General features: G+C 44.1%; 1 protein-coding gene across 11 annotated transcripts in view; it reads right to left on the bottom strand.

Annotated features, from left to right (window-relative positions):
- The window catches only part of Ptprm (protein tyrosine phosphatase receptor type M), a 715,625-nt gene that overhangs the window by 54,542 nt on the left and 640,913 nt on the right, over nt 1-20,170 (bottom strand). For all 11 annotated transcript variants that reach the window (XM_052750180.1, XM_052750177.1, XM_052750181.1 and 8 more), the window contains one exon: nt 3,347-3,444. In XM_052750180.1, coding sequence (XP_052606140.1) covers nt 3,347-3,444 — 98 coding nt within the window. The remainder of the gene's footprint in view (nt 1-3,346; nt 3,445-20,170) is intronic.

Raw genomic sequence — 20,170 nt, 5'->3', positions numbered from 1 at the left:
ACTGAGTCTTCATAATGAATAAAAACTTCTCTCCAGGACATGGAGAAATTCTCACATAATCTATGCCAGAACTCCCCAAAGTAGGTGGTCATGGATCGAATATTTTATATCCCCAAATTCAAATGCTGAAACCTGACCACCCATGACCCATGACGGCTATATCTGGAAATGAAAGAGCAAGGATAAATGTGGTTAAAAGGGTGGGGCTCTGAACCAACAAGATTAGTATCTGTATAAGGAAAGACCTAGAGAGCTGGCTCTATCCGCCATGCGACCTGAAGTCCAGGTGAGAAGGTAACCATATGAAAGCCAGGAGGAGCCCTCTCCAGACCCTGGATCGGTTGACCTTGACGTGGACTCAGCAGCCACATTAAGAAAATAAACGGCTGTGGTTTATGCCTCTCAGCCCAAGGTATCTGTTATGGCTGTCTGACGGGCTGGAAGCACAGGCACCATTATATCCTGCTCCTCATGGTAGGAGAGACCCCCTCTAGGTTGCCCACATGACCAGCACCTGCTGGTCCAGGCTCCAAGCCAGCTCACCTGCGCTCCCACCAGCTCCCGGAAGAGGAAGAATTGAAAGAAAAGAAATGCGTTTTCTACCTTCAGTACAGAAAATATTGCTTTGAAAGATTTTATGCTATACAGAAAACTTTGCACGCTTAAATTTTCAAAAATTTCAATCTTTCCCAAGCTTTTATTGTCTTAAAAAAAAACCCAAAGTTTTAAATATTTTTCCTGTATTATTTTCTACAAGTTTTAAAGCTCTATTTGTGATACGTAGGTCTTTAGTTTTTGCTTGTTTGGGGGCATTCCATGAGGAAGAGATCTTTTTTCTTTTTTTGGTCCACATGGGTAAGCAAATGTCCCAGCTGGCTTGATTGAAAAGCTCACTAATTATATATCTTTCCACTTAGGGCTGCAGTCAACATCTGGGCCTTCTGTTTTGACATATTGGCCCATTTATTTCTTCCTGTCAATTTGTGACACCTATAATTTTCCCTTCTCCTATGGTCTTTGTCTGGGATGGATTTCAAGGTTGTCCCATCCTCATAAAGTAAGATAGAAAAGCAATTTTTCCTTTTCTGTTTCCTTAGAATCATTTTTATAAAACATATAAAAGGTATTTGTATTTTATAACTTATAAAATAATACAAAATTTGAGTATTGAGTACCAAAAAACACATTAGTGTCTAGTACATTTTCATGGTTGACTTTTGGACAATTTTTAAATAATTGTCTTGTCAGAATTTCATTTTATTTTGGAACTGGTCTTAGGGAATACGTTTTTTCTACAAATTACCAAATTTATTAATTTATTCTCTTATCATAAAGATATAATCCTCTTTCTAACATTGGTGATATCTATTTTCTTCCTTTTATTTCTGATCCATTGCCAAAGATTTGTAACTAGGTTTGTATTTGCTAATCTTCATTACCATGATTTAATAAATTTCTTCTCTACTTTTCTTAATTTTCTTTGGTTTTACTCCGCCCACTTTCTTGAATTAGATGTCTCATCTTTCTTTTAAATTAAGAGCATCTAGGAACTTTATTTATTTCCTGTGAGTTTATACACTCCTCCCTCAGTACCAATGGGGAATTGGTTCTAGGCTTCCCCTGGGGACTCCTTTTTATGTAAACTGCTATAGCATTTGCATGGAACCTAGGCAACATCCTCCTGTATACACGAGTTATATCATCTCTAGATGGCTTGTGATACCCAATACAGTGTACCTCCTCTGTCAACACTTGTTTTACTATATTGTTTAGGGAATGATAATAAGTCTGTACATGTTGAAAACAGATGCTCTCTTTGTTGTTTTGGTGGATGGTAGGAACCTACTGTTGACTGAATTCATGGCCCTGGAACCCACCAACATGGAGGGGCGACTCTCTGTGACACTGTTTTTGACCTTACATTAGGTCTCATCTTGACCCATGAGTTTGGCAGGGGCTCTTTCCCGGGATCTGAAGTGAAGATGGAGTAATGTCCCCATCATGTTCTCAGGGCAGGCGGATGTTCCCTTCTCTCCCCTCTTTCCCACTTCCTCCCTGACTTTGTCTTTTATCCGACCCTCCACCTCCATGGGTTTGGATTTTATGTTAACACTGATGGCCCCCAGATGTTATCTCTTGATCTTTATGGCTTCAAAATCAGCCTACTTTTCACCAAGATGGACACAGAACTCCCCTGTCTGTTTCTGGGCACATTTCAATGTCCAATCTTTCCAGTCTCCAGCCCTCAGTGTATGGTACATTACAATGTCCAATCTTTCCAGTCTCTGGTCCTTAGTGTACGGCACATTACAATGTCCAACCTTCCCAATCTCCAGTCCACAGTGTATTTCAGGTCTGTGGTAGCTAGACTTTCTTGAGTGCTAAGTTGCATATTTTAAGCAAGTCTATTTACATACTCATACGATGCATATGAACTTTTAAAAATAAGCATGATTTATCTAGAATTTCAAGATGTTTGTTGAAGGTCAGGTTATCTAGTCTGAGAATTTTCAGTATATTCCACTTACTGAGATCTTCTTCTGAGACAATTGTTATATTTGTTTGTGCCTCCTGATACCTTCTAGAAACCTTAAGAACCACCTCCCCTTTAAGGCTCTTGTTTCAATAATTCAATTCTAGGACAACTACCAGGCTGCCTTTGCTGGGTATAAATACCAGCTTCTCTAAGAAGTAATGGGCTCTTCGTTTGAGCTGAGCGGCACCATGGAATTGAACCCATTATAAAGCAATTGTACCCTATATATTTACTCATTTAAAACGTGTGCTCTGGAGGTAATCTGATAACATGCCATTGCTAAGATTACCGCTGCTCATCAGCTTCCTGGTTAAACAAGCTGAAAACTCATAAACAGTCACTAGAGATAGGAATACAAGAACTTTAGGGCAGATTATGGTTCCCATTTCATAGGTTAGGACACCAAGGCACATCGAAGCATGACAACATGCTGGGTTTCTAGCCCATAGACAGATCCCAGCAATGCACACTGATTTTAGAGCCAATTCCCCTGACTTACAGAATGATGTCATGTTAATGGTAGCACCCAGCATTAATGCTTGGAGGTATTTCTGTGTGCTCAATATAGCCAGGTAACGACAGCTTTTAAATCCTGAGTGCATTCCCTGTCTGTTGTTATTGCAACAAATGAAGGCCATTCAGGCTGTGCTTACTGAAAATGTATAAGCCATTGTGGTAAGCAACAGGAGAAGCTGGGTAGTTAAGTTTTCTTTGGGAGTATATGCCACACTTCAAGAGCATGGGTCATGTTTCTCTATCCCTAACCCAGCAGGGAGCCAAAGGGCGTTTGCCGCGGTTGGGCCAGCTTACCCTTCCCACTTCCACGAGGTTGGTCACCATGATGATGCTGGCAGTGTTCTCGTGCCACACCATCCTCCAGAAATCATAGATGGTCTCCTGCATGGGTCCTGCAGTGAAATAGAACAGAGACATCACTTTGCATCGGAGCATTGCTGGGACTTCAAGGGAGTCTGTGCATCTCCAGACACAGACCCTTCGCTTTTAGCTGGATGCCTCTCGGCAGTAGCCACGTAGAAAAGAACTCCTAAAACTGCACCTAGAGCAATAGCCAATGATTGGAAATTCATGTCTTCCAATATTATCTGCATTTTGAGTTCTCTTTACTCCTCTTAAACTACTACCGTGAAAGAAAGTGATTTCTCCATCGTTTAGTTATTTATCTCTGTAATACTCAAGAGTGGAATTTAAAAAAATGGCTAACATTACTCTTGCTGCTAACAACTGGCAGCTATCCCAGGGCAGTGGCACAGAGAGTGAAATGAACCTCTGGAGGAAAGATGGCCTTTTCTTGTTTCTAATATTTTTTCTTCTTCGGTGCCATCAGTCAAATGAATCCCTGCTCTCTTTGCACATGACTTTCTAAACTGAGAAAGGAGCTAAGAGTGTAAAGCAGCTGTGGTGCTTGCCGCCGAACGTGGAGCTTCCCGGCAGAAGGTGGCCAGGCGCATTACCCCGTTACCTTATCCCTTGAGATCTGAGCATTTAGAAATCTTTTCTGTGGCTTGGCAGAAAAACAAACAAACAAACAAACAAAAAACCATCACAAAACAAAACAAAAGAACCATGGGGGTGGGATATGTGTTACAAAATGCCAGTGCTGATATCACCAGTGCAGAAAGCTGGAATTTAAATGTTCTATTAATTCAAACTTTTATTTTTTTTACATGCGTATAATATACTTTGGTAATATCCACCCTGCCCAATTCTCCTTGGCCCCCTCCAAAGGTTCCCTCCCACCCCCATGTCCTATTCCTCTTCACTTATTTTTTAAAAAATAACTCATTGAGTCGAATTAGTGTTGCCTGTACATGCACGAGTGTGGCACCATCCACCAGAGCTTGAAAGAATAATACCCCAAGTGCCTCAAGCCCGTGCATACTTGAGACTATAAAAGTGGCAGTGTACCGAAGACAAGAAAAAAAAAAATGCAAGGAGATGAGAGAAATACAAGTTTAAAGGCTTGGGAAGGCACATCCTCTATGGAAAACCCCACAAATGCTCAGACAGACAGAACCACCATCCTCTTGTACTGTAGCATCTTGACACTGGCAGGTTATTGACTCTGCGGGTGTTTGAATTTGAGGTGTGTAACCTGGGATACATTACTTGGTTACTGTGAGCCTCAACGCTGCCTTCTTTAGGTGACTACGCCAACACCCTTCAAGGTGATTTTGAGGACCCTTGGAATTCAAACATTTTATAAGCAACAGGCGACAGGGGGAAAAGGGTGTCTTTGTTAACGTTCATCTCTATGTGCATGTCTGGATGCAGCAACAGCAGCACACTGAGGGTCCCCTCAGTCACCCCACTCCTCTGGATCGGTTAGCAATGGTTATGGTGTAGAGCCTCTTGTTCCATCTGTCCAGCTCATTTCCCTTGCCTCTGGCACACATACTATCATCCCCTCCCATGCTCTTCAGACAACACGGCCCAACGCTCCTGCCAAAGTGGACTCAGTTGCCCCATGTCTGTGTCTAATCCCTTTGGGGATGGGGACACACATGCTGCCTCCTGTGAAGCTACGGGAGCCATCTCAGCCATTCCCTAGACACGTTCGTGCCATTCTCCTGCTGCAGAGGCTGGAGATTTCAGTGACTTTAATCTCAGGCTACAGGAGGGACAGGGAGACATCAGCTTCTATCAATCACCCATCCCCTCGCTTTCATTGTGTACTTAACAGCTTGTTACTTATTCAGTAGGAAAATTCTGCATCGCGTCTACCCCAATGTGCCATGGGCAAAGTCTTCCCAATGTGAAGAAAGCCCTGAAACAGGGTGGCGGCCTCATCAGGCACACAGGTCTGTGCCACATACCAAAGCATGGAGAAATAGTTCCGATAACCATAATTACAGTGGATGAGTCAAGGCTTCCGGCATCTTCAAGCTTCCCTATCTACGTCCGCAGGAGATTTCCCAGGCGTATTTGAGACCATGACCCCTTTGTTGTGCTTTTCAAAGTGCTCTTTGCTTAGTCCTTCGCAGCAACTAAATACCTGTGATTATTTAATGAAATCTCCTCTGGAGAGAACATGACATCTGGCTTTAGTGTGCTTCCTTATAGAACGCCCGTCACCCAGCAGTGTGAGTGTGTTCACAAGGCTGTGTGCACGCGAGGAATACTAGCGGTCAGTCCTGGTTTTGACTCCCTTCTCAACTTATGTTTCTATGAGCATCCACAGAAGCTTAAGGACCCATGGTCTTCACCTCTTCTAGTGCTGGAAAGGGGTCTTCCTTTAGGGGGCTTATTTCAAACCCAGTGAGTGGGCTGATCACTCAGTCCTCAGGTAGTGCCCTGGGCCACTGATGTGCAATGGTTGCTTCTGACTTCTAAGCAGACCACGGTTCCAAGTTTCCCTGCCCAAAGCTTTGCTTCCCAGCTTAGCTCAGCCCATGACCCTGGTAGTCAAAGAAAATTCCTACTTGCCAGTCCCTCTCCACTGAGCTCTGAGTCTACTGCTGAGACAAACCCTGTCTCTAGGGTCACTGGGAATTTCTCTAAGGGCACAGGGAATTGCTTGTCTGCGGAGGAGGAGTCCACAACAGTAGGCAAAGAAAGGGCGCTGTAAGCTCTCTCTTTCAGATGCTGAACCAGTGTGACCCGCAGCTCTGTACAGGGCTTATGTGGCTTCTGGCTGAGTGGAAGCCACTGTGATTTCCTGTGGCAGAATATTTACAGATGTTCGCACAATGGGACAGAAGGTGAGGCTCAGCAGGTGTCCTCCTGTGAGACTCTATGTCATTTGAAAGGGTAAGGTATAGACATTTCAACAACACCAGCTCAGTAATACCTTCCATTTCCTTCACATTGGTTGGCATGCACTGAGAAGGAAATGAGTGGAGGGGCCGCTTGCCGCCCCACCCCCCCCACCCCAGCCTTGCAGAGAATGAGGACACAGGAAGAAAGTTGGAATACAATAAGAAACCCAAGTGAAAGACGCTCAAGGATGGACTCTATTGTGTAAGATGAGTTCTCTAGTTCACAGGAGGTGAGGGATATTACAAAGTATAATTTCAAACCCGGGTAGGCAACATACACCACGTTCCTTTCACATCTGAATTTCTATACAGCATGTTTTCCTGTTAACTAAAGCTGCTGAGAAGTCAAGGTCCTCTGAACACTCACAGTGGCTTATTTGAGCTTTTTAAAAGCAAAGTATAAATACCAGTGCTGCTCCAGGATACGCAGAATAAAATTTAACATCTTTTGAGGGAGTTTTTACTTCCCAGGCACGGTTTGAAGTACTTGAAGTGTATTATCTCATTAAACTTAAAATTCACTGTCCTATGAAACCAGACCTACTGTCTTGCCCCTGCCGTTGGATCACAGACAGGGTCCGAGAAGCACAGTAAGTGGCCGGATCACACAGCTAGTGAGCCATGGAGTTGTCTTTCCCTCCCTTCTTCCCTCCCTCCCTCCCTCCCTCCCTCCTTATATTCTTTCCTTCCCAAGACAGGGCGGGTCTCAATGGCAGCTGGCCTCCAACGCACCATCCTCCTTGCTCAGCCACACAAGTACTAGAATTAAGAGGCGGAAGGGTAGCCTGACTCTATTCCATCCCAGGTCCTCCAAGAGAATAACTTAGCAAGCTTCCAGCAGACAGGTGTATACCCTATAGTCACGAGAGGAAGACACCAGAAAACACCGTGCTGCCCCCACAGAAAAGCCCTTGGCAAAGTGGATTAACATCAGGTCGGTTTTCTCCTTTAATGTGTTGGCTGGCCTCCTGTTGAGACAGAATAACATTCATCTTCATGAGCACGGCAAGCTCTGGAGTGTCTCTGCCAGCCCCCAGCTCTTCGGAGCCACCCAGAGTTTTTGCCAGAGCACAGGCTTCCTGTCTCCCTCCCTTCACTGCCACCTACCTAAGTCTGATGGCAGCAGCCTTTACATGTAAAATGCCCAAGTGGCTTACACCCCCCCCAGCCCCCTCCCTGTCCCTTCGCCATCCCCCTACACACACACACACACACACACACACACACACACACACACACACACACACACACACACACACACCATGAAAACCAGCAAACTTGACCCTGCTAATCTAATCTCCTGTTTGCTCTTTCCTAGTAGGTATGGAGCACAATGCCAAACATGCTCTTCCCCACAGGCCTCTTGGTGGTCCCTTCCCTGTGTACCATTCAGAGCCCATATTTCATACCTGTTTCAGTTCAGTAGGCTAGAAATCACCTCTTCCCTGGGCCACTGTTCCAAGCCCTTAACTGACACAACACTTAATGCCCCTCATGGGGACAGTGTGGTTTCCTTGGAAGTTTTCTTCTGTGAATGGTCTATGGGTCTGTGTACTGGCCCCCACAACACAGGCTCAGCCTCAGCCTCAGCCTGGTTTTGGAAGCTCGGTATTTTGTCTGGGATCTTCCTAGTGACACCAGAGGGCAAGGGTGAGCAGTGCCAGTACCTCCCCGACTTTCCAGAGGCCTGTCACTGTCTAAGGAAGAGATCATTCTCAACACATGCTCTCTCACAGCGGGTGCAGGACAACTTCCAAATGAGATATGCAGAGCCTCGGAGACACAGGGACCTTCCAAAGGCACTATGAATGGCTTTTCTAGTATTATTTCCCCGGTGCTTAATGTCTATGTGGACTCTTCAGAAAGCGACCTCCCCAAGAAGTCTGCATGCCTAATTGCCTCTCTTGCACTAAACAAGACCTCTGCTCATCTCGATGTGGTTGGGGGCATTGCCCGGGAGTAAAAACTACAGGAGTGGAAAAAAAATACAGTTGGAATATTGACCCTAGAAAGACAGGGCTCCCTGCCTTCCTAGAGACCTTGCTGCGAGGGTCAAACTTGGTATTTTGGTTCACTGTGGGATGCCCTGAGTTAGGCACTCCTGAAGTGCTAGAAGCTGCAATTATTTTCTTTTAAATGGAACCAGAATGTCTTCCAGGGCACCTCATTTCCTTCCATTAAATGCAGGGATAGGGTTTCATGTGTTTTCTTTTAGATTTGGAGATTTGGTTTGCTGTGATCTGTGTAAGACAGTTAACATATATCTAACACATATTACAAAAATACTCATTGTAGTTACAGAGATCCTCATTTTATCTGGGAAGATATATAATATTACCTGTCTACAATTGATAAAATCACATGCTAGAGAAAAGATTTATGTTTTAAATTATTTCTATGTGTGCATGTGTGTGTGTGTGTGTGCGCGCGCGCGTACGTGCGTGTGTGCGTGCGTGCATTCATGCATAAGTCACAGCTTGCATATGGAGGTCAGAAGACAGCTTATGAGAGTTGGTTTTCTCCTTCTATCATGTGCATACTGGGGATGGAACTCAGGTTTTCAGGTTTAAGGCTGAATGCTTTTACCCAAGGAGCCATCTTGCATGTCCTTAGTTTTAGATATAAACTCAAAATTCCGAAAGAAAGCCACATAATTTTTTCAGACTTTCTTTTGAGGATGCAAGAAAGATGTCTGGAGACCAGATAATATAAATGGATTAAACTGTGGATGAAGTGAGTGGAAGGATATCACATTGGTGCATGAGCAGGGATATGCCACTGAAGACTTGCTGAGCCTTATACATGACCCTGATGAAGAAGACTGAGGGTTAAGGCTGGGTAGCAGGTCCTGGCCAAGGTGGGCTGTCCTGTAGATGTGACTTGTTACCATCTGAGAGAGGAAGGGGACACACAGGGGCCCTCGTGTGAAGAGATGGGCTTTTTGGAAGAATTGTGGGTTTATGGGGAGAAGACAGCTATTAAAGACACACACGGGAAGACACAACTCTCCTGACAGATCCTATGCCTGGGTGAGGCAGAGAGAGAGAATGTGGTTGATGGTCTGAGTAGATCTAGGGTAGAAACTGCACTGTGGAGGTTCCTACTGAGGTGGCTCAGCCATCCGTCACTGTGATCAGGTGTCAGCAACCGTAGAAAAGAGAGGATGGGAGGAAGTGGGCTGAGAGGCGTAGAGATGGCACTAAGTCCGAGGATCATCTGAGCCTCTTGCATATTTCAGAACATGTCAGTGTCGAGGCTAGACAGGGGAAATTGGCTCAAAAGATACAGGGACAACGAGAACACTAACAGTGACTAACAAGAGAAGCACTGTGTGCCACAGTTATTCAGAGAAAGAGAAGTCTGGAACTGGGAGGTGGCTCAGTGTGTAAAAAGTGCTTGCCACTCCAGACAGACAACCCGAGTTCAATCCTCGGAACCCAGTGGTGCACATCTGTAATCCCAGCCACACTCCTAGGAAGAGACAGGGGAGAGTGGATACAGGATAACTGGCCAGACGCTCGCTGGCCAGCTAGCTAGGCCGGAGAAGGCAGCACAGGACACGCAGCAAAGGAGACATGTCTGTCAGAGAGAGCAGACCTCCAAAACTTGCCTTCTGGCCCCCATGGGGCATCTCTCTCTTTTCTCTCTCTCTCAAACAGATAATTTAAAAAAAGAGGAAGTGTTATTTATAAAAACAGAGAGGGGCGGGGTTTGAAAATACTATGATACACTAAGACCCTTTGGGTGGGTGGAGATATCCAGCTAGGGGCTGTCCCATATCATGATCGATTGCTGATGGGGTGTACAGAGGCAGAGGGAGGGGGAGGGACCCTGAGGTGGCAAAGCTATAGAAAGTCCAGGGTACTTGGCTGGCACTGGCTTAGCCAAGGTTTTGGTGGGCTCTTTGGGTACAGGTTCATTCCATCAGCACAGAGGACCACGTAAGGGGCAGCATGGATATGAAAAGAGCCAAGCCTGAGATTTATGCATTAATTGTGAAGCTCCTGCTACATACATAAAAGGGGCCCTAAATTTTTGATCCATTATTCGTACTGTTGCCGTTGGCAATAAACTAAAATAGGTATTATAAAGTCGGCTATTCAACAGTCAGAGAATTAGACATCCCTTCGGTTGCTTCTGAGTGAGTTTTTATTGCAAAACTTTATGTGATTTTTCAGCACGATACTGCCACAACACTCAGACTCATAATTTCATATTTAGTAGCTTTTCATTTTTGCGGAAGCCAAACGTAAAAGGTAAAATGTGCCACTGTGCCTTACAGACCGAAGTGGTAATGTTGACGTGGAGCACAGCTAGCTTTTGCATTAATAATCCTTAACATCACTTATTTAATAGATGCATTTGCCCTCCCCGGAGGCTACTTATGGCAAAATGTGGAATTTATGAATAATCTTTGGTTTCAGCTGTAGGAAAAAAAAAGTGGAACTGAGATGACGGGTATGTGGGGTATGATCTGCTCATTTTCCAAACTCCAAGACTATTGCGAGAAAATGACTAAAAGAAACAAGGAAGTCCATCATGTACAAGGGCCAATGCACAGAGTTATTCTGTGATGGAGGGAACTGGGGAGTATTTGATTGAACCCGAGTTTGAAAATGGACATGGTTGCATGACGAAATATTGATTTTGAAGCACAGCGCTGAAGCAAAAACCCCTTCCTGTCTAGAATTATGGGGTTATTTTTTCACCAGTCCCCTGGAATCTTAATTGGAGTGTGCAAGAGGAGGAACTCGGCTTCAGAGCCATAATAAAACGTAACTTCTTTTAGAAGTGTTGTCAGAAGCTGTGGCTACAGTGAGGTTAGACAGTGTTTGACTTTATAAATCCCCACCGTTTCCACACAATGGCTGTTCCCCGCATTCCCTGCAGGACGTTTCCCTGCCCATGGCTCACTCTGACTAGCAGGGACGTGGTTGCTGTCTGTACTTCTACAGATGCTTGCCTGTGTGTTACTCTCAGACCCAAGGCTTGGCCCATATCTCCTGCCGTACCACCCTGTCATTTTTTCCCTCTACACCACCCTGGCTGGCCACATGCCGATTGTCCATTTCGCCCACACCCCTCCTTTCAGGTTGAAATATGAAATGAAATGATTCATGCTTTTCTCTTAGTAGTTTCAGGAGTATTTGTTTCTGGGTGTCACACAAACATATGAACCTCTAACTCAACAGTGAAAGGCTAAGTTGGATTTAATTAGGAGTAAGTTATAAATGTATAAAGCCATCTGCCCATACATACATATATACATATATTCTCAGAAACTTCTGTCCATGGTTTCAGTTATTACTCTTCAACTCTTATTTACGTTAATAACTCAGTTTTAACTCCCTTAATTTTTTCAATTAAAATCAATTAGGAAATACTTTAATACACAAAAGTCTGAAGAATTACACAGTGCATATTGGTCTTTTTGATATGTGTATATGTATATGTTTGTGTGGGGTTTGTGGATACCTGTGGGCCTGACGTGTGTGTGTGTGTGCGTGTGTGTGTGTGTGTGTGTGTGTGTGTGTGTGTGTGTGTGTGTGTGTAGGTCATAGGACAACCACAGACATCTTCAGGCGCTCTCTACATTTTGTTTGAGACAAGGCATTTCACTGGCCTGAACCTTTGCCCTGTAGGCCAGGCTGGTTGGGATTGCCTGTGTCTGCCCTCCATACAGCCACTCCTGGGACCGCAGGCACATGCCTCCATGCCTGCTTTTTTATGTGAGTTTTAGGGGTCTGAATTCATGCCCTCCTGCTTGAAAGGACGGCACTCAACCTACTGAACCACCCCACAAGGCCCATATTTCTCTTACTAAAGATACATTCAACTGATCACCATGGTCTTCCTTAGAAGTCCTAAGATAGACTAATTCTATTCTTTCCTTTCCCATTTTAAAAACTACTATTGTCTAACATTAGGTATAGTAAGTTTACCCCTCTACAATTAGCCATTATTATAGTTCCTTTCTTCTCTCATATGTTTATATACTTTCATTGGTTTTGTTTTTCTTGAATTTATCTTTACTAGAATAAAGTTTAGGAACTTCTATAATATTATTAACTACATCTTAAGTCCCAGTAAAAATTAAAAAAAGATGAATAAAAAATTTTCTTTAAAGATTTATTTATTTATTATGTATACAGTGTTCTGCCTGCATGTATGCCTGAGCACCAGAAGAGGGCACCAGATCTCATTACAGATGGTTATGAGCCACCATGTCGTTCCTGGGAATTGAACTCGGGACCTCTGGAAGAGCAGTCAGTGCTCTTAACCTCTGAGCCATCTCTCCAGCCCAGGATGAAGGAATTTTTAAGAATGTAAACTGAATTTCTGAATACTACCTTTCTTTGACTACCCAGAACCCCAACATCTTTACATAAGAAAATGAAATAATATCTTTGAGATCTAAACATGCTTTCTCGTGGTGGGCATAGAAGATTCTTGTGTTTGTATGTGCACACTGTATGTATGCGTTTGTGTGTGAGAGTGTGGGCATGGGCAGGGTTTCAATTTTTTTTTCAAGGTGAAAAAATGCTGCTTCCGGTTTTTTTTTTTTTTTGGTTTTTTTCGAGACAGGGTTTCTCTGTGTAGCTTTGCGCCTTTCCTGGAACTCGCTTTGGAGACCAGGCTGGCCTCGAACTCACAGAGATCCGCCTGGCTCTGCCTCCCGAGTGCTGGGATTAAAGGCGTGCGCCACCACCACCCGGCTGCTTCCAGTTTTTGATGGCGTTAATTGCCTATTTAACCCAAATTTACCTTTGTTCAAAAGTTCATGGTGATGACAGCCTTTATACTTTGAAGGGAGTATGGGATGTGGGTGGAGCTCAGGTGATTCTTGTTGGTACAGGAAGGAAGCCCCGACAGACGCAGAATGGACTGCTTTCATGATAGTCTGGGAGTATCCTGTGGGTATGCACTGTGTTTAGGACAAAGCCTGGCTTATCTCTGCCACTGAGAGATGTGTGTCGGGATTGGTAACATTGTAAGGTGAGTACAGCGGTAGCTAATGTTGACTGAGAGGCTGCCAGCAAAGCTAGCTTTCAAGCTGCACACTCTAACTCTAGAGTAACCATATAGTAATCACATAGTAACCATGTAGTATTGATGGAAGAATTAAGGTGGGTTTATTCAAAGCTGGAACAGCTACCCACTACAATATAGTAACCATAACTAACCACACAGTAACCATATAGTAACCACATAGTAACCACTCTCCTTTAAGGATTCTCAGGTAGAGGGTGTCTCGGACCACTTCCTGATAAAAAGCATGTCTACATACAGAAGGAAGATTCCGGCCAACATTCAAAGATCTGATTGCGATCATGCTGTGTAAGCAAAGTATAGTTAGAGTGAAATCAATGATGGCAAACGGCTGGTGTAACTCGGCGGCGTTGCAATGTCTCAGAGCATCTCTGGGAACCCCATCTAGATGGGAAAGTTATTTGGGTTCACTCTCTATGGACTGCACTCAGCATTGTTCCGGAATCATGCCTCCAGAGCAGCTGAACCAACCCTTTCAGCTTGCAGTGGTACCCCTGTGACTGGGAGTGCAGAGGTTTCTGCCCAGCCTGATATGGAAGGCGGAGGCAGACGAAGCAGATCTGGTACAGATTAGGCCCTCAACGAACAACCGTTAACACAGCTGAGAATCTAAGGGGTGATGCGTGGCAGATCGCAGTGATCTGTCTCCAGGACTGAGCCAGTCATGACTTCTGCTGGGACTTTCGGTCCCCGATCCCTGGCATAGGCTACATGCCCTGTGCAGGGGAAGCTGGGAGGAGCCACAGGACCAAGTGCTTAAGCCACAGAAGGGAGGAACGTGACCCATGTCCACAACACAAGGGCCTCCCACTGGCTGTGGCCCAGGGCCTTCATTAGTGTTGGTCTCCAAAGAGAACGCTCAGAAACTGAGACAAGGTGTTTGTGCAGACTGCATGGAGGGGAGCAGGGAGAGAAAGAGAATAATGGCAGCTCTCCTCGTGGAGTGGTTTGGCAGCCCGGAGGACCTGGCTGCCTTCTGTCACAGAGAACAGCGGAAAGAAAGCCCTGCTGCATTCCCATGCTTCAGGGGCGACTGCCAAAGGAATAAAGGCTTTCATTAGCTCCCATCCTCTTTAATTAAGCCTTCCTCAGTACACAAGTGGGATCCTCTTTTATTTAACAAAAAAGAGACTCAATCTAATAAATGAATAAAACAGAGATAAATTGGCTCCCCAGACATAGCTGAGGGCAGGTACTCTCAAATGTTCTATGGCAGGGTAGGGACCAGCGTCAGGAAATTTCCAGCAGTGCATTTTAGATAAGTCAAGAGACAGAGGAAACTGAATTGGCACTCATTTTTTTAACCCACCAAACAGGACAGATAAACTGTCTAAAGAAGTCCTAGACTGTATAGCAAGCCCACAAAGTAGCCATCATGCTACCCAAGACAAACTCCACACTGCCATGCTGAAGTGACTGGTGACTTTGTGACCCTGTGCTCAGCCCAGTGTTTGGGAGAGGAACAAAGTTAGTTGGTGAGCTTTGAATGGCCTGGCATTTAAAGGAATGGCTTGGCTTTGCCAAGGGTCCATGGTACCCAGGAAAGCAGGTACCAGGGGACGTATATGGAAATGAAGTTATAACTCTTTCCTTTCAAAGGGATGAACCTGAAAAGAAGAGGTGACCTCAAGCATCTATGTATTTAATTCCCCGTTGAACAAAATGCCCTTAGAGTAAGTCTGTCACATGGTATTGATTTTCCCCCTCAGCTGTCCACACAGTTGATAGCTACTTCTGTACAGATGATTCAGGTCCACATATAGGGACAAAGGTCACTTAAATACATTTCTTTCTCAAGTTCCAACTCTTTGTACTAAAAATCCCCCCCTCCCCAAATCAAAGAGGATAGACTGGGAAATTAAAAAGTTTTTTTTTTTTTAAACTAATCCTAAAACTTTGTACTAGGTGTCTTTCTTTTTAACTTCAAATGAGGTATAAACCTAAATTCCTCTTAAAGATGTAAAAAGCTTTTGGTGTGACAGTTTCAAATTTAGTGTGTAAGAGAGATCATGCAATGTTCATCTCTTTGTTTCTGGCTGATTTAAAATACCATATTTTCAAAAATCCATCCGTTCCTCAATAGACACACTGGTTCCATATCTTGGCCATTATGAGTGATGCTGTAATGAACATGGATTGTGTGCTCCAAATAGTTATAGGATAAGATCTTCAAAGTCCTTCCCACAAAAGGATGATACACATCTGGGATGATGGACAGACTAATTACCCTGGTATGATTATTGTACAATGAGTATGTAGATCGAAACACCATATTCCATAAATGTATCAAAATGAAGTAAAAAGAAAATTAAAAATACAAATAAAGAGCATTTATGCATGATTGTCAGCCATCTTTACACTATTCTGTGTGAATTAAGCTTAAGCTCCATTGTTTAGGGACATACTTCTGTCCCATAAGAACATAGGTGGCTGGGATCTCATCCCTCTGCTTACTACATTTCTTTTTAGTCTGAACATGTCTTTAAGTGTTCTCAGAGCAGGTTTATTAGGAATACAGGCCCAAGAGATGTCTATCAATCTGACCATTGGTCAATTAGGCCAATAACTTCGGATATAAACTTGGGTTGTTAAAAGGAATTTTATGGATAAACTGTCACTGCAACTGTGCAATCTAAGAAAGCCAGAAACAAGTGCATGGTGTAGCATGCCTCCCAGAGATGTGCCTGGAATCCTTAGTGTGATGATCACTGTTTGTGGGGAAATCCCACCAAATTTTCTTTTTCAAAGCCTCGGTCTCTTTAGTGTTGGAAGCTGAAACGTGCTCTACTTTACTGGGCGATATTTTTAAACAAGTCTAAAACAGGACCTAACAAATGAATCCATAACATGCTCTGCAACTGGCTGAGTGCATAGGAACCACTCAGGGAAAACAAGACCAACAGGAACAGAGAAGCTAGAGGTGAAGAGTGAGGCACATTGGTGCTGGGGGGCAGGGTGCAGAGAAACAGAAGCTGTCTTACAACAAGAAACAGCCGATTCATTCAAAAGGCAGTAATTCCATAACGCCTTGCATGATGATTTCCTCTAATAGAACCCTTGATTCTGATAGGTTGACCTTCTGAACGCTGGTTGTCACCTGCTGTATACTCCTGTGGTCTTTTGCTGTCCATATGTATATACCATTTACATGGATGGATTTAATCCTCACCATGTGAGGTACTGGAGTTCGGGGGTCTGTTCTGTTTCCTGTGATTGGCTTCCTTGTCTAGCACCTGTAATAACAGCTATGATTCTCTCCATTTACCATGTATTTCCATGTTATGTGTACATGTAATCTCATGATTACATCTCAATCTGATGGGCACACATAACTGTGGATAGTCTAGAAGATGGTTTCTTATTTAACTGTACAATTTTTATGAATAGAAACATACTAAAATATGCTTCATACTAGGTCTATTGTTCCATGTGGACTGTAGACACTTAGAGGTCTTGTTCTCCATCCTTAGCTACTGATAAGGCAAATTGGCCAGACAAAAGGTCCTCATAGAACTTTCACAGTACAGAATTGCAGGTGCCTGGCCTTGTTGGCTCAAAACCCTTCAGAAGATTTATAGCGAACCAGAAGTAATAGTGCAGGTGTCTGGTCTTAGTATATCTTAGTCCTCAAGAGATCAACACCGCCCATGTTGCCCTAAGCTTCCTCTACCAGCACCTCCCCACTCTGATTCAAAAAACAATTAACACGTTGTGTTTATTTCTACACCAGTTTTTAATGCAAGATATTAGGCTCAATAGACTAATTATATACAGGTCCTGAGATTCAGGTGACTAACAGAAAAAGGCTGTTAACTGACTAACGATGTCTGGATATTAATCACATAAAAGAGTATGTGTATTCTCTGCCTTTTCCTTAATTCTCTCATTGGTTTAATTTCTTCCCTTGTAACCTTTGTAGCTATCCCTTTAAGAGATAGCCAGGACTTTTTACAACCTACAGCTGTTGTCAATCACCAATTAAGCTGACCAAGTCTTTACCAAGCGTGACTTTTTTTTTTTTTAATTATGTATACAGTCTTCTGCCTGCATGTGTCCCTGCAGGTCAGAAGAGGGCACCAGATCTCATTACAGAGGGTTGTGAGCCACCATGGGGTTACTGGGAATTGAACTCAGGACCTCTGGAAGAGCAGTCGGTGCTCTTAACCACTGAGCCATCTCTCCAGCCCCCAAGCATGACTCTTATCAGAATACTTGTCCCTGAGAGTTTACTTTGTAGTTTTTACTAACAGGCTGTTAATGAATCCACATCCATATCTACATATATACATATATATATATATATATATATATGTATATATACATATATATACATATATATATGTATATATGTATATATACATATATATATATATGTAAGAGGGGAACAAAGAGAAGAAGAAAGATGGAAAGAGCGAGACAGGTATGAGAGGACAGTAGGAGGGACTGAGAGGAGCTAAGTATGAGAATAGAAAAGAACCTGTGTAGATAGAACTGACTGAGAAGAATAAAGTGAATGGACTAAAGAACTCAGTGTGCGTAGATTCACTGGATATCCCTCAGATTAGATTCCCAGCTGGCTGTTAGATTCTTCCACAGACTCTGGGAGAAAGCAATAGGGGCGGGACCTCTATTTTTTTTTCGATAGGCTAAAGCGGGACTCTCCTGAAGTCAGTTTTTAAAATGCAGCTAAACGCTAAAAGCGGTTTGTGCAGACCCCCTTGGCTGCCCATCAGGAAGCCAGCGGGAGCTCTCCCAGTCAGGTGAAGAAGAAGTGTGGCTCTTAATGTGCTGCACCCCACCTGAGGCCCACTCCATGGGTCGCAATTTGATTGGGAAATATGATCGGTTCTGAGCTGGCCTAGCCACGGGCACACTCTTCCGCCCCTGCTGTGAGCTGGGTGTTTGAAATCCCTCTGTCGTGGCTCTAAGCGGGCAGCAACAGATACCGCTGCCTCTCCTAAGGTCCTCTGATTTGCTTAGTCATGAATCTTACATGTTACAACTGTATGAACGTATCATTCAGATGTGATGATGCTCCTATTGGACCATCCATCTATTGACTTCCAGACAGAAAATAATTAACACAGGGTGGACAGGAATAACATACTGAAAAACAAAAAACAAACAAATACCCCCTAAAACAAAACAGGCTAGGCTTGTAGATTCATGACTTTGAGTAAATTTCTTCCAGAATTATGTTAGTACCAAATATTGAGGGACACAGAGTAAGGAAGGATGTAAAACTTGCGTCTTTCATTAGTCCTTGCTGCCTGCTTTGCTGGCTTCTTAGAATGTAGGAGTATTTGTGGCTTTGGGTGGTCCATGAGCAGACACCAACTACCTTTCTTACTGGCCATCTGTAGCCACTAGCAACACGAGGCTTGTGGCATATATTAAGTAAGGAGAATCTAGCTTTCTAATCCCAGCATTCCAGTCTGAAGATATGGCTCCCATTGGCAGTGACGCAGGTACCACCAGTGTGGGGCGCTCTTGTGCAGCGCACTCTGCGGTGAGGCAAGGTCTCCATGGTCTGGCCGCAGCGCCCTGGGCATGGCCTTCTCCATGAAGGTCAGGCCTCCACTTGCCAGGTCTCAGCCACCTCGGGATGCTTCTGCTCATTACCACCTGGCAGTCTGAAGGCCGAGGAGGCTACCAAGCAGGGAAGTGTCATTCAAACTCATTCTGCGCAAAGTGGTTTTGCTAGTGTTATTTTCTTCAGAGAGACATCTCCCTTGGGTGTGGAGAAAAATCAATCAAGAAAAGCTCTGAAGGACAGTGTGTAGAGCTGGTTATTCAGTCATAGAAATCTTGAAAATTCCAAAGAGATTTAGTTATATGATGTTTATGCCATCTATGGAAACATGAGGTACCAATCAAGTTGCTGGATAAATAACCTAAGGGAAACTTTGGATAGTTAACAACCAAAATTTCACAGGCATTATAAGAAGTGGCCAATTCCAACAATCATCAATGTTATTAAATCAGACGCTGTGACACCTGCTTCAGAACATTCGGAAAGCCATCGGAATTCATGCCAGAGAGCTAACGGTGTGTGCCTGAAAGCACGGATGAATTTAGTTTGGAGACAGCAGGATCCAGAAGGTGATGAGAATCAATTATTCTCGCCTGACTGCAGGAGACTGCACCAGGCAGTGCTTTCGGATGGTCCTGGCAGCCATCATGTAGAGCTAGCCTGTGCTAGCTGTACACTGGGCACTCTACAGAAGAGTATGCATGTATAGGGCTAGCCTCTGCCAGCTTCACACTGGACACTCTACAGAAGAGTATGCATGTATAGGGCTAGCCTGTGCCAGTTTCACATTGGGCACTCTCCGGAAGAGTGTGCATCTGACTAGTTAAGAGACCTTGGAAGGAGCTGTTACTAACTACAGGCCATAGAGAAGGAACAGCAGTTAGAGGCAGGGCAAAGGCAAGTTCTCATAACCTGGACACAGAGTCCCCGGCTGTGATATGAGAGCATGGACTGTGTTTTGGGGGCCATTCAGGCTCTTCATGAAGCCATTCCTATTAGGGAGGGACAAGGCCCTACAGTCTTTATCCTGGCTCCACTCAGAGCTTTTCACCCACAGCACTGCCAACAGCAGCACCACCACAGGGGATAGCCAGATGTAGCTGCTTGTCTGAGGATTAGGTAAATCTGGTTCCCTGTTTGTGTTTTTGAAAGCTACATTTCAAGTGCGGTCATCCTCACTGTCCCTGGCGGGCTGGGGCAGGAACTCTTCAGGTTGCAACCATCCGAAGACACCCAAGTCTCTTACAGCCAAAGGTGCTGTGATTTGCACGTAAC

Source organism: Peromyscus californicus, unplaced genomic scaffold (assembly GCF_007827085.1).
Source record: "Peromyscus californicus insignis strain IS unplaced genomic scaffold, ASM782708v3 Scaffold_21__1_contigs__length_65335640, whole genome shotgun sequence".
NCBI classification, from domain to species: Eukaryota; Metazoa; Chordata; class Mammalia; order Rodentia; family Cricetidae; genus Peromyscus; species Peromyscus californicus.
The sequence above is the reverse complement of the archived record's forward strand: the minus strand, read 5'-3'. Positions and strand labels throughout refer to the sequence as shown.